Source organism: Macaca fascicularis, chromosome 9 (assembly GCF_037993035.2).
Source record: "Macaca fascicularis isolate 582-1 chromosome 9, T2T-MFA8v1.1".
In the NCBI taxonomy this organism is placed as follows: domain Eukaryota; kingdom Metazoa; phylum Chordata; class Mammalia; order Primates; family Cercopithecidae; genus Macaca; species Macaca fascicularis.
The window spans coordinates 108,803,355-108,817,565 of record NC_088383.1 but is presented as its reverse complement, the minus strand read 5'-3'; the positions used below and the strand labels follow the sequence as shown (position 1 = coordinate 108,817,565).

The 14,211-nt window shown below is 45.2% G+C and overlaps 1 protein-coding gene across 4 annotated transcripts in view; it reads right to left on the bottom strand.

The window, feature by feature from the left end:
* Window positions 1-2,027: 2,027 nt before the first annotated feature.
* The window catches only part of ABCC2 (ATP binding cassette subfamily C member 2), a 60,874-nt gene continuing 48,690 nt past the window's right edge, over window positions 2,028-14,211 (bottom strand). For 2 of the 4 annotated variants that reach the window (XM_045361359.2, XM_074002439.1), the window contains 7 exons: window positions 12,992-13,118; window positions 11,355-11,456; window positions 10,792-10,935; window positions 9,474-9,632; window positions 8,102-8,268; window positions 4,112-4,306; window positions 2,028-3,407 (listed from right to left, as the gene is read on the bottom strand). In XM_045361359.2, the coding sequence (XP_045217294.2) occupies window positions 3,278-3,407; window positions 4,112-4,306; window positions 8,102-8,268; window positions 9,474-9,632; window positions 10,792-10,935; window positions 11,355-11,456; window positions 12,992-13,118 (1,024 nt within the window). In that variant the 3' untranslated portion in view covers window positions 2,028-3,277. Of the gene's footprint in view, window positions 3,408-4,111; window positions 4,340-8,101; window positions 8,269-9,473; window positions 9,633-10,791; window positions 10,936-11,354; window positions 11,457-12,991; window positions 13,119-14,211 lie in introns of all 4 variants that reach the window. The other 2 variants (XR_012418064.1, XR_280804.5) reach the window with 2 other exon arrangements.

Genomic DNA, 14,211 nt, shown 5'->3' with positions numbered 1-14,211 from the left:
CTCAGGCTAGAGTACAATGGCACGATCCTGGCTCACTACAACCTCCGCCTCCTGGGTTCAAGCGATTCTCCTGCCTCAGCCTCCCGAGCAGCTGTGATTACAGGCATGTGCTACCATGCTTGGCTAATTTTTGTATTTTTAGTATAGACGGGGTTTCACCATGTTGGCCAGGCTGGTCTCGAACTCCTGACCTCAGGTGATCCACCCACCGCAGCGTCTCAAAGTGCTGGGGTTACAGGTATGAGCCACAGCGCCTGTCCTAGATAGCTTTTTAAAAATTTTTGGCACAGTGTCAGACATTTACTGGAAGCTAAGTAAATAAGTGATGGTTGGTAATCTTCAAAGTTCTCTGGTTATAACTATACCGACATCAACTGGACCATTTTGTTTGAGAAACAAATTGAGAAAGTATCAAGTTTCTCCTTTAGTTTCACTTTTATCGTTGGTGCTTTACCAAGCTTGCATTTCTCTGGCTTCTAGAGTCAGCATAAATAGTTCCTTTGTTTTCCAAAGTTCCTCCTGCTCCTCTAAATGCTCTATATCTAAAAACTCATTTAAGAAACAAGTTGGAAAGTTTGCGTGTATGGAATGTGCTTTCAAAATAAACACTAAAAAATAAATAAATAAATAAAAAATTTTTAAAACACCACTAAAAAAAAAGAAAAAAGTAGTTTTTTGAAATTCTAATGATTAGAAAGAATAGATGGTGAAACCAGTGGTTAGCTATCTAGCAGTGAAATAGTTGAGAAAAAGAGATAAGGGAAGTGATGATGATGATGATGATATTGGATTAAAAGAGCAATAGAGACTGGAACAATCAGGAAAAAAGAACAAAGGTCACTAGCAGAAATAAAGGACATGACTTAGCTCTTACAGAGCTTTACAGGTATTGTATTGTATTGTATTAATCTTAAAATGCTATTTTTTTTCCCACAAATAGGTTGCATTTTACAAACAATGCATGCCAAAGTTTAATTGGCAGTATTCTTTCTTCGTGGTATAGAAAATAATAGGTATTTTATAATCGATGGCATCTTAATATATACTAATCTGCAATTTACAGGAGCTACATTTCATGTACATAAGCAAGTATAGATCTGAAAAGCTAGCTGTAAAAAATAGCCAATGATTATAGAATATTCACAATGTACTATATCTAGTTTGCAGAATTAAGGAGGGGATTCTCCATGAATAGTGCCCCCCCAGCCAATACTTCAATATTTATACAACTTTGTTGATCACCATCCATGCTGTGATTCAAAATCTAATTCACAGGGCTATGTGTAGGAGGCACACAAGTTTTTCATACAAATGAGACAATTTTTGTGTGTGTGTGAAAGGGGGGGCTATTACTGTTTTGGGAAAACAGATGTAACCCCTAACTATTCAGGGCAAGCCAGAGGTATGCTTACACTAGCTATTTGCCCTGCATTTCAGAAGTTTAATGCTAAGCACCTCACTAAACAGACAGTGAAATGCTGAATAAATCAACATCTTTATCACTACATCACTGAAATGGAGGTAAGGAATATGAAGAACCAGAAGAATCTGACACAAAGGCCCTAGGAGGTGAGGAAGGCCCCAAACTTAGGCTGGTTTCGGAAATCTCCTGCCCAGAAGATCTTAAACTCTCACTTTGTTGATAATGTAGGATGCCAAGGCAAGAGGTAAAGCCAAGGTCTGCTACAGTGCAGACTAAAACCTTCTGATGAACCTGTGTCATGAAAGGGTTATACCTGCAACGTACAGGTAAAGAGGCCTAGACCCTGCCATGCAGAATGCAGGAGTCAAAATCAACAACAAAACCCCACACCTATCTCCAACCTGTCACTCTCCCTCGAGAATTTGTAAATCACAAGCTGTTGTACAGGATTGTGGTCTGAAGTTGCACGGTGGTTTGAAACCCCTTAGTGAAGAATTTCATTCAAAGAGGTTCTGGGTAATGCCCCAGGCAACAGGCTAATGCATTCCCAATTCCCTTAGGAAGAACTCACAGTCAACTTAGGCCCCAAAGAATGTCCACAAAGTTTTAAGGAGAACAAGCTTATAATAAAAATGCACAAGACATACAAGGAAATAAAATACCATGAGTAAAAACCAACAGAAACAACAGATAAAGAATCCAGACATTGGAATTATCAGACACAATATTTAAAAAATGATTAGAAATGCAAATCAGAAACATGAAAATATATTCATCCCCAATAGATACCAGGGAAATGCAAATGAAATTCTCAGTGATACATCAATTCATATTCATCAGATTGACAGCAATGTTTTCAGTTGGCATTACCAGTTTGGCACCAGCTAGTTAGTGCATGTAAACATGTGCATACCCTCCTCCATTCCTAGGGTATACCCTAGAGAAACTCTTTTTTTTTTTTTTTTTTTGAGACGGAGTCTCGCTCTGTCGCCCAAGCTGGAGTGCAGTGGCCGGATCTCAGCTCACTGCAAGCTCCGCCTCCCGGGTTCCCGCCATTCTCCTGCCTCAGCCTCCCGAGTAGCTGGGACTACAGGCGCCCGCCACCTCGCCTGGCTAGTTTTTTGTATTTTTTTAGTAGAGACGGGGTTTCACCGTGTTAGCCAGGATGGTCTCGATCTCCTGACCTCGTGATCCACCCGTCTCGGCCTCCCAAAGTGCTGGGATTACAGGCTTGAGCCACCGCGCCCAGCCGAGAAACTCTTACATATGTGCCAGGAGATGTAGACCAGAATGTCCATAGTAGTATTGTTTATAATTTTAAAAAACCTGAGAATAATGCTAATGATCCCCAATGTTAAAACTGATACATTGTGCTGTATTCGTACAATGCCAGCTTATAGAGCAGTGAAAAAAATAACGCACCTATTTGCATCACCATGGATGAATCTCAAATACAATATTGAACAAAAGAATCAAGTCATAGAAGATGTATGCAGTGTGAGTCAGTCCACTTACATAAGTAAAAAAGGGTATACGTTGTTTAAAGACACATACCAAGGTGATAAAACGGAAATGAAAGGCAAGGGAATAATCATCATGAAATTCAGGACAGTGGTTGTCCCTGGGAGAGGTGGGTAGCAAGTAAGTACGATCGAGGTAGACAATCGAGGGGTTTCTCAACTACCTGGTGATATTTATTTTCTTAACCTGGGTAGTAGGTTCATGGATGTTCACTTATCCTTTTTTAAAACATACATTTTATACATACTTTTGTATGTATTCTGTATTTTACAAAAAATAAAATTAAATAAGAAATTATTCTTATAGTCCTTTTCTAACCCGTGGAGCCTTCTGCTAGAATTCTGTGCTGTTCACATTCTCAATGCCAGCTTCCTTAGCCATAAAGTAAAAAGGTCCAGGGGTTTGTAGCAGTTCTTCAGGGCTGCCGTACTCTACAATCTTCCCATTGTCTAGGACCATTACCCTGAAACAAGGAAGAAAGAAAGAAAAGTCTTAGAAAGCAGCATCTCAAGTCTAGGCATTTATAAGAATAACCAGGACTAAGTTGTGGTATAGTCAGACAAGGTTACAAAGCCCTGAAAATCAATGAGCCACAGCTACGCACATCAACATGGATGAATTCTGCAAATAATATTGAACAAAAGAATCAAGTAATAGAAGAATACAGGCAGTATGAGTTCATTTACATGAGTTTTTAAAAGAAGTACACATTGTTTAAGGATAGATTGGTTTACAAAGGGTGCCTATCATCTCCAAACAGCTTTCTAAGATTACTGACTTTGATTGTAATATGACACAGCTGGAAGGAATAGAAAGCGTCTAGCTATTTCACAGAGCAGCAGCTGAGGCTCAGGACAGTTGGGAAGGTCTACGGTCAACATCTGCCTCTCACCGCTTGAGCTGCCACCTCCCCATACCCAGTTAATTGTTACAACACACAGTTTCCTATTTTACCCTCAAGATATGACTAGTTCCCTTAACCTTGTTCGCTTTCATTCGCTTGATGTAAAATTTGGGCCAGATTACTTGACATCCCTAAGTCTCAGTTTCCTCATCAGTAATATGGTGGTGGTTAAACCTTCTGCCATTAGGTGTTTCCCGGCAGACACTGTTACTGTAGAGCAAGGGTTAAGCCATCTGTGTCAAGCCCTGTCCCCCCACACTCACTTGTCACTGTCCATGATGGTGTGCAGCCTGTGGGCGATGGTGATCACTGTGCAGTGGGCGAACTCGTTTTGGATGGTCGTCTGAATGAGGTTGTCTGTCTCCAGATCCACCGCAGCAGTGGCCTCATCCAGGACCAGGATCTTGGATTTCCGAAGCAGAGCCCTGCCCAGGCACAGCAGCTGCCTCTGGCCTATGCTGCAGCCAATAGAAGCAGCTATGCGTTAGCTCCTAAGGACCAAGGAAAGACGCAGGGCAGGGGACCATTTTCATGTTCCAGATGAGACTTTCAAAACCCCCACTCCAAAGTTGCCCTGGAATGTTTGGGCCTCTTCAACGAGCCGTACGTTGCTATTGTGAGCATCGTTTTTCAAACTTCCCCGATTGAAGACCCACCCCAAGTACTTAATTAAAAAGTCATATTTCTGGGCCCCTGCTTTACTCAATCAGAGTGGGGAGGAGCCTAGGAACGTGCCTTTTTACTAAGCACCCCAGGCCATTTTTATGCTTAAACGAGTTTGGATAACACTGGCCCAGGAACAATGCTTTGTATTTGGTTGCCGTGATATCAACATTTCCAAAACAACAGGAATGTCACCAAGTTTACTTTAGCAGTATTTGACCTGAAACCATTAATATAGGGAGGAACTACACTAGAATGCCCCAGTGGCATTTCTTTGTGGCCTTAGCAAATCCATTTATTATTTTAATGTGTAATTCTAATCTCAAGGCTAATTATTTGTTCAAAGCCTTCTGCCTTGATTAGAGATGAAGGTATCTAATGAACGTGATGTCTTGGTGTGAGATGCAATGTATGTGGAATTCAAATATGCTTGTAAAATGCAAATGGCTTTAATTTGCTAAAAGCCTGTAATGAAGGCTGGACCTCTTACTTACATAAAGAAGCTTTGGGAAATGATGTGAAGGAAATATTCAGGAATTTGCTAATTGCTCTTTCCTGCTGTGGCCATTAGGGAACATATTAAACAGGGGGTGGCTAAAGTTCTGTAATTCTCTGTAAGAAAATTTCTGCAGGAGATGAGAAGTCATCCAAGATGAACTTCCAGTTTTCCCCGTAATGTAAGATCAGAGACACTGAAAAACTATTTACTTAGCTTGTACAAAACTCCTGCCTGGCCCCAAGTGTCATGTATACTTTGGACTTCACAGTAACAGACTCTGTTGCTGGGGCGCCACTTTGGCTTTCAGCTGCTCTCGCCCAGCTGAACTTGCCTGTCATTCAACAGAGAAATGTAAGTTTTAGTCCCCCGGTCCAGGTTTGAAACTCAGGTCTGAAATCAAGGCATTGGTAATACCATTTAAGCATCTCTCAGCTTGGACAGGAGAAAGATGGCATGATTTTTGTTTATACAAACCAGAAATGTCAAGGCCTCCCATTGCACCCTATCACAGCATCCCACAAGTCCCCTCTGTAGCACAGACTGTACTGGCATTTACTGTCACACGTCTGTCTTCATTATGCTGTTAAGTGCTAGGAAGTCAGGGTTGTGTCTCTCTTTGCCTCTGTATTTTCAGTACCTGGCACATAGTAGGTGTTATTACTGTTTTGTTTTGTTCTGAGACAGAGTTTTGCTCTTGTCACCCAGGCTGGAGGGCAATGGCGCAATCTCAGCTCACCGCAACCTCTGCCTCCTGGGTTCAAGCAATTCTCCTGCCTCACCCTCCCAAGGGATTACAGGCATGCGCCACCTTGCCCAGCTAATTTTGTATTTTTAGTAGAGATGAGGTGTCTCCATGTTGGTCAGGCTGGTCTCAAACTCCCGACATCAGGTGATCCGCCTGTGACGGCCTCCCAAAGTGCTGGGATTACAGGCATGAGCCACGCGCCTGGCCGGTGTTACTACATTTTTGCTGACTGAATGTTTGAATGATCTTTTACACTGGCCTAAAGACCTACTTGAGTCCTGCTAGTTGCTAGACCTGTTGTGGAGGGAAAGTAAACTGCTGATGCTCTCTACCAGGGCTTGTTCCCTGGGGCTACACATTGAAATCACCTGGGTCCCCGATTCAATTGGTCTGGGCTACAGTTTAGGCATTGGGAGTTTTAAAGCTTCCTGGGTGATTTTAGTTTGCAGCCTAGTTAATCACAAAACTCTAGGCAGTGCTTCTCAAGTGTAACGTGCACACAAATCACCTGGGAATCTTGCTAAAATGCAGATTCTGGTGAGTAGGTCTACACCCTGAGATTCTGCATGTGCAACAAGCTCCCAGGTGAAGCCAGAGCGGCTGGTCCATGAATCAGTTACTGAGCCGTCCCTTCCTTCCTGAGCTTCAACTTGCAAATGGCCTATTCCCTGCCAACACCACTGAGGCACCTGGGACAGGAGCAAGACCTGTCCATGAGTAGTGGGCTTTGGCTGAGGGCAGAACTTCAGTGTATGGAAGGAAAAACAAAAATGTTACAGGAAAAATGCCAGGTCAACTTATTAATGGACAAACGTGCAGCGAAGGCCAGAAGTGAACTGTCAACTATGTAAAAATGTTTTGGAAACGTAAAAATAACTGAAAGCCAAGAGAGTCTTTTGTTGATTTCAGGTGTTTCAGCAGTGCCTAAGTACTTTACAGATGTCACGTTCCCTGTCATCCGCATGCTCTTTAGATCAGTGGTTTTTAAACTGGGATGCGCTTAACAGCCTTGTGGGAATCCTTTAAAACTCCCCAAGTCCAGTCTAACCTCATACAATTAAATCAGACTCTAGGGTTGGACCAGGCAGCCAGACTATTTTCATCCTGATTGTGCGCAGCTGGGAGCCTCTGCTTTCTGTGGTTCTCCACAACTGTGGGATGTGTAAGCTCACGTTGTGTAATATCATACGAGGATTACATTTAATAACAAAGGTTTTCTTTCTCTTTTTTTTTTGAGATGGAGTCTCGCTCTGTCTCCCAGGCTGGAGTGCAGTGGTGCGATCTCGGCTCACTGCAGCCTCTGCCTCCCAAGTTCAAGCAATTCTCTGCCTCAGCCTCCTGAGTAGCTGAGATTACAGGTGCCCGCCACCACGCCCAGTTAATTTTTTGTATTTTTAGTAGAGATGGGCTTTCACCATCTTGGCCAGGCTGGTCTTGAACTCCTGACCTCATGATCCACCGGCCTCAGCCTCCCAAAGTGCTGTGATTACAGGCATGAGCCACTGCGCCCGGCCAATAACAAAGGTTTTCAAGAGTTATTTTATTATTATTATTATTTTTTAGACAGAGTCTTGCTCTGTCACCCAGGCTGGAGTGTAGTGGCACAATCTTGGCTCACTGCAACCTCCACTTCCTGGGTTTAAGCGATTCTCCTGCCTCAGCCTCCTGAGTAGCTTGGGACTACAGGTGCCCACCACCATGCTCAGCTACTTTTTGTATTTTTAGTAGAGACAGGGTTTCACCATGTTGACCAGGCTGGTCTCCAACTCCTGATGTCAGGTGATCTACCTGCCTCAGCCTCCCAGAGTGCTGGGACTACAGGCGTGAGCCACTGTGCCTGGCCAGTTTTCAAGAGTTTTGAAGCACTTTCACAGCTATTTTATCTTGTGAAGTTTACAACAGGTTCATTTTACACTTTAGGAATCAGACCCGGATGAAAATTCTTTTTTTTTTTTTTTTTTGAGGCGGAGTCTGGCTGTCTTACCCAGGCTGGAATACAGTGGCCGGATCTCAGCTCACTGCAAGCTCCGCCTCCCGGGTTCACACCATTCTCTTGCCTCAGCCTCCTGAGTAGCTGGGACTACAGGCGCCCGCCACCTCGCCCGGCTAGTTTTTTTTTTTGTATTTTTTAGTAGAGACGGGGTTTCACTGTGTTAGCCAGGATGGTCTCGATCTCCTGACCTCGTGATCCGCCCGTCTCGGCCTCCCAAAGTGCTGGGATTACAGGCTTGAGCCACCGCGCCCGGCGAAAATTCTATGCCAGGCATCACCTAACACGAGGAACACCAGGAGTGGCCCCCTCACATCCTCTCACTGCCTGCAGGGCAGCAGGCTATGGAACATTACCTCAGGTTGCCACCGGCCTCTGTCACTTCGTGGGATAACCCAAGCTGCAGGTTGGCCACAAAAGACTTGAGGTGAGCCAGCTCCAGGGCCTTCCAAATCTCCTCATCTGAGTAGTTGTTGAAAGGGTCGAGATTCATCCTCAGGCTTCCAGAGAACAGGATGGGGTCCTGCAAGTGAAGGGACAAGGCGGCTGTTGGGGCTCACGCCTGAAAAGGACCTCGGAGTTCCTCGGGACTGGGAGATGGTGGATAGGACTGGGCCTGAGGTGGATTCCTGAGGCAGGAAGCTGGTTTGTGGTTCAGCTTCCACAAGGTTTTCCCTCCTCAGGCTCGGAGTGGCTACCAGCCAGGGGCCAGGCACAGGGTTAAGAGAAGTCCTCGGTTTATTTTTTGCTTTTGAGACCGAGTTTCACTCTGTTGCCCACACTGGAGTGCAGTGGCACGAACACCACTCACTACAGCCTTGACGTCCTTAGCTCAGGTGATCCTCCCACCTCAGCCTCCCGAGTAGCTGGGACCACAGGCACGCACCACCATGCCTGGCTGATTTTTTCAATTTTTTGTAGAGATGGTTTCTTGCCATGTTGCCTAGGCTGATCTTGAACTCCTGGGCTCCAGTGATTTACCTGCCTCGGCCTCCCAAACCCAAACTCGTGGTTTCAAGGTGGAGGGATCAGAAGAGGGTAGAGGAAAGAATAGTACAGCCGCATGAGAAGAAGGTGTCACCCTTTTGAAGAGGCTGGAGAAAGGACTATCGAACTGAGCAAACACCACACAGACCAAAGCTACCCCTAGAGGAACTGGGCTGCAGTGGGCGGAGGGCGAAAGGTTCTCCTGAGGAGCCGCGCGCTGCTGGGGAGCCCAGAGGCCCCGCGGCAATCCTTATCTGGCAGGATCCGGAGAGGAAGCCGAGGGGAAATCTTTCTTGCTGATGCACGAAGCGTTCCGCTTGCTGGCAGAAACCTGCAGCAAATTCCCTCCTCTACCTTTTAACCATAGCAAATGGGAAGTATAAAGCTTAATGGCTTCAAGCTTCAGCGGCAAAACTGCTAATGCTGATTGCAGAAGTATTGCAAACCGTCATGGGCTATAGCAACGCTAAATAATCATCCGCTCTGCTTGACTTCTGTTGTGTTGCTGCCACCTAGTGGTCAGATACAGGCAGCCACAAATGCATATTACCAAACATTTCAAAACTTAAGTTTTGGAAACCTGGAAACGACGTGTCCATCCCAGGGAACTAGCTCAGGTATCTGGAGTAGACTGCGGAATTGACAGTGCTGACTGAATAGACATCAAGAAGAAGCTGCATATGTTTCCTGTAAAACAAGCTGCTCCCCACGGCATGTGCCCGAGTAAGTTCTAGAGCTCACCTGGGGGATGATGGTCAGCTTCTCTCGGAGGTCGTGGAGCCCAATGGAAGCAATATCTACTCCATCAATGATGATCTGACCACCGGCAGCTTCTAAGATTCTGAAGAGGCAGTTTGTGAGGGATGACTTTCCAGCTCCTGTCCTGCCCACCACACCAATCTGTGAATATAGTTCCCTTACACATTAGTTCCACATGCAATTCTTGGGGAGAAGTTATTTAGCCAGGGCGTTCACAGTCACATGAGGTAAGAGGCAGTGATTGGCTGCTCCATCTCTAAGATACTAAACTGATTTTGGTTTTGGTAAGGAAAAAAGTACCCGGATGTCAGAAAAAGATGTCAAAAATCATTGTTTGCTGCGAACTATAGTCACTTTGAAATGGACTCTCTTGGCAGCTGTTGTTACAATTATTATTGGAACTTATAGATAAAAACAAAATCCTTGTTTAGGCCAGGTGCGGTCGCTCATGCCTGTAATCCCAGCACTTTGGGAGGCCAAGGCGGGCAGATCACCTGAGGCCAGGAGTTCAAGACCAGCCTGGTCAACATGGAGAAACCCCGTCTCTACTAAAAATACAAAAAAAATTAGCCAGGCATGGTGGCGTGCACTGTAGTCCCAGCTACTTGGGAGTCTGAGTAGGAAAATCACTTGAGCCCGGGAAGCAGAGGTTGCAGTGAGCCAAGATTGCACCACTGCGCTCCAGCCTGGGTAATAGAGTGAGACTCCATCTCAAAAAATAAATGAATAAATAAATAAATAAAAGTAAAAATAAAGAAAGAAGAAAAATCCTTGTGAAGAAGGGAAAGATTAGGTCTGCCACCAGCTGAGAGCCAGACTCTGATCTGGACTTCAGCGCCCTTGCTCATCAGACCCCAAGTCCTCGGAGAACAACAGCACCTAAGGAGGGTGCCTGACTTTGAAGACTGGGAGGAGAACTGGGCCATTCTTCCTTCAGGGACAACCCTCCACACTGCTATTCTCAACAGTTCCTTCACCAGGCCTGGATGCCCCCTTGTTTCCTTCCTGACTTCCTCTCTGCATACTGTGGACCTTATAGGAAAGGGGCCCTGGTCAGCTGGCTAGGAGGCAGGGAGGAGCTGAGCAGAAGGCCCCCACAGCTGCAGTAAGTCTGTGTGATTCCTGGCTGCTATCCTTCCCTCTGATACTGTGTCCCCACACCTCCCCAGGGCAGAGGAAGTGCCCTGACCCTCTCCCTCCATCCAAATGATGAAGGCTTAGGGCCCAGCTGCTCTCCACTCTGTCCAATTGCTGTTTGATCACAAGGCCTCCCATCCAGGCCTTGCTTCACTCCACCTACCTTCTCCATGCTACCGATGTCACAAGTGATCCCTCTGAGGACCAGATCCAGCTCAGGTCGGTACCGCACTTGGTAGTTGTTAAACTGGATCCTGCCTTTGCTGGGCCAATCTGGCGGAGGCCTCTTATCAGTCACCCAGGGTGCCTGGCAAGGAGACAAGATGAGAAGTAAGTTTTATAAGGTGACAACTCAGCCGAACAGTCTACCCATGACTCGTGTCATAGAACAGGAGAAGGGTAGCAGTGTCCCAGCTACCTAATGGCCTCTGCGTTTAATAGAATGAACTGGACTTGTACTTTGGAAAGTTCCTACCTTATTCAGTTAAAGAAAAATACACCACAAGCTTGTGCTGTAGATCTCCATGGTATGTTCCAAGACTTGACATCCCCTAAACCATTTCCTATTCTAAGTTTGAAGAAATGAGGTCCTTTGAGTTCGAGGAAAGGAAACTTTAGGGACCATTACGGGCCCATGTGAAATATGGAGAAATTCTACAGATGCACCCTCGAAGGAGGTGCATGTTGTTTTTGCCTTGTCCCTGGATTTTTCCAGTTCCTCCTTACCTCATTTTCCACTTTTGTGTACTCAGTTATTCGCTCAGCCGCCACAATGTTGGTCTCTATTTCTGATGTCATCCTCACCAGCCAGTTCAGGGTTTGTGTGATCTACAGAAAAACCAGAAGACTGAAAATCATCATAGGCACAAAACTCAACCACTCAAACCACAAGGACAGTCCAGTGCTGACTTTGTACCCAGCACTGTGCTGGGCTCTGCAAGGGAGTAAGGAAAAGTGTAAGAAAGACAATCCTTGCCTCCTTGGGGAAGGAATTAAGAGCAGTGCATTGAATGGCTGCAGAACAATTAGGTGCTCATGCAAAGCGCAATGTGTGTCTAGTGGTTTGGGGCTAAAGCTGGAATTGGAGAGTCTGGCAATGGGCGGAGTGGGAGCAGAGGTCAGGCCTCCTGCCTGTATGCCTAGTGTTCTTTGTGAATCAGAGAAAGGCATGATCCAGGCCAGGGAATCTGTAGATTACTCAGATGCAAACTTCTCTCAGGAAAAGACTCAGGAGTTTGCATATATGCACAGGGAGTTTTTTGTTGAGCAAATGGTGGTTAGAGAAAGGGAGCCAGAGACAGCAGAGGACAGAATCATGGGGAATCGGAGTATCCACTTTGTGTAGATTGAAGCATATGTAATTGCTGGTATTTGAGTCATTTTGTTTTGGTTCAATACAATAGTTTCCTGACTATTTGCCTTGCCTGTCCTGGGCTAAAAAGCCTAGAAATAGGGGGATGAAAGGGCAGTGACACAAGGAACTAAGTGACTGCAGTCTCTTGCCTCCCTAGTAGCTGGGATTACAGGCACCTGCCACCACGCCTGGCTAATTTTTGTATTTTTAGTAGAGATGGGGTTTCACCATGTTGGCCAGGCTGGTCTCAAACTCCTGACCTCAGGTGATCCACCCGCCTCGGCCTCCCAAAGTGCTGGGATTGCAGGTGTGAGCCACTGCGCTCCACTAGCCTTATTAACTTCTAATGAAGACACCACTATTATATAAAGCCCACATATAACTATGCAAATCTCTTTGAACTAAAAAAAATTAGTTCAAAAAGATGGTCAAATGACTCATTTATAACAAATATTGACTGAATAATTACGGTAGTGCCAGCCACTGTCTTAGGTGCTAGAAAAGAATCATGCCTGCCATGTATCCCCTAGTCATGCTGGGGATGCTGCAGTGAGACACATTCTATAGTTTTATCAGACTCTATGTTCTTTATTAGAATTACCTCCAATTATTCTACCATCTAAGAAAAATAAACACAGGAGGAATTATTTGTTCAAAAAGGCTTTCTGATTACTGCTGCATTCTAGAGAAGAAAGTTATGTATTCTCTCTTTTAACTAGAACCAAGCAAAGAGGCAGACAGGGAACAATTAGATTGAAACACATGAAATTGCCTTCTTAAGCCCTAAGGTCAACATTTATGTCCAGTTTTCTAGATGGCATTCATGTCTACTTAGGAAGAGTAAGGAGCATGTCCATGGGTAAAAGATGGAGCCAGGGTTTGAACCTCAGCCTCCCTTAGTCCCTCTGGGTTTAAGAAGGAATCAAGAGCACAGACTCCACAGTATACATCAGGCTTAATTTAAGAATAAGTGCACTAACGAAACCAAACTCTCAACCTTCAAACTCACATTGAGTGCATTGGACAGAACAAAGCCAACAGTGTCCCCACTTAAGGTATCTCTGTAGATAACCATCATCAAGGCTGAAAAGAAGACGATCAGGTTCCCAACCAGCTCCAGGCGAATTGCTAGCCACCTGTGGGGCAACAGAACAAGAGAGTGGGTGTCACTGATCACATCCTTATCTTAACCAGCAAACTTGGTGTTCACAGAACATTCTCAGAGGGTTTGACTCAATCAGGCTGCACTCTTAGGCGATGCTTCAATTTGACTTAGAAACAACATGTTTTCCTAAAAGCCTATTGATATTATTTTTAAGAAAACAAATTGCATTTTAAAGATCCTAGAGGGCTTTGCTGAACTAAGGGAATCCTACAGTGCAATGTCCACCAAACTCACCAAATCATAAGAATCACCTAGGGCAACTGTTAGTATACAATGTTACAAATTCATGTGGAAAATTCCTGGACCCCTTCCTTTAAGATTCTGATTTCAGGGCGCCTAGGATGGGATTCAAGAATATGCATTTTTTCTGTTTGTTTTTGTTTTATGAGACAAGGTCTTGCTCTGTCACCAAGGCTAGAGTGCAGTGGCGTGATCATGGCTCACTGCAGCCTCGACCTCCGGGGCTCAAGCCATCCTCCCACCTCAACCTCCCAAGTAGCTGGAACTATAGGTGCACACCACTGAACCCAGCTACTTTTGTGTGTGTGTGTGTGTGTGTGTGTGTGTTTTCTGTAGAGCCTGGATTTCATCATGTTGTCCAGGCTGGTCTTGAACTCCTGGGCTCACGTGATCTGCTTGTCTCAGTCTCCCAAAGTGCTGGAATTACAGGTATGAGCCACTGCTTCCGGCCAAGAATCTGCATTTTAAATGAACGCTCCAAATGACTTCTTTTGATCAGGCTGGGGAAGCAATGCTGTAGTGAATCCATGTGTAAGATTAAAAAGTAAGCACCACAGGAAGGGTCATCGTGCCCCGTTTGATTTCAGCATTTGTAAAAGGGGAAGAAGCAGCCAAGGGTGAAAGGAAGTTAGGTGCGAGTTGGCCACAGGTATATACACTTGGATTTCATAGAGAACTGAAGAGAACGTGCGTATAGACACAGTTTATAAAAACGGACTTTCCCAGGCCGGGCGCGGTGGCTCACGCCTGTAATCCCAGCACTGTGGGAGGCTGAGGCAGGCAGATCACCTGAGGTAGAGAGTTCGAGACCAGCCTGACCAACA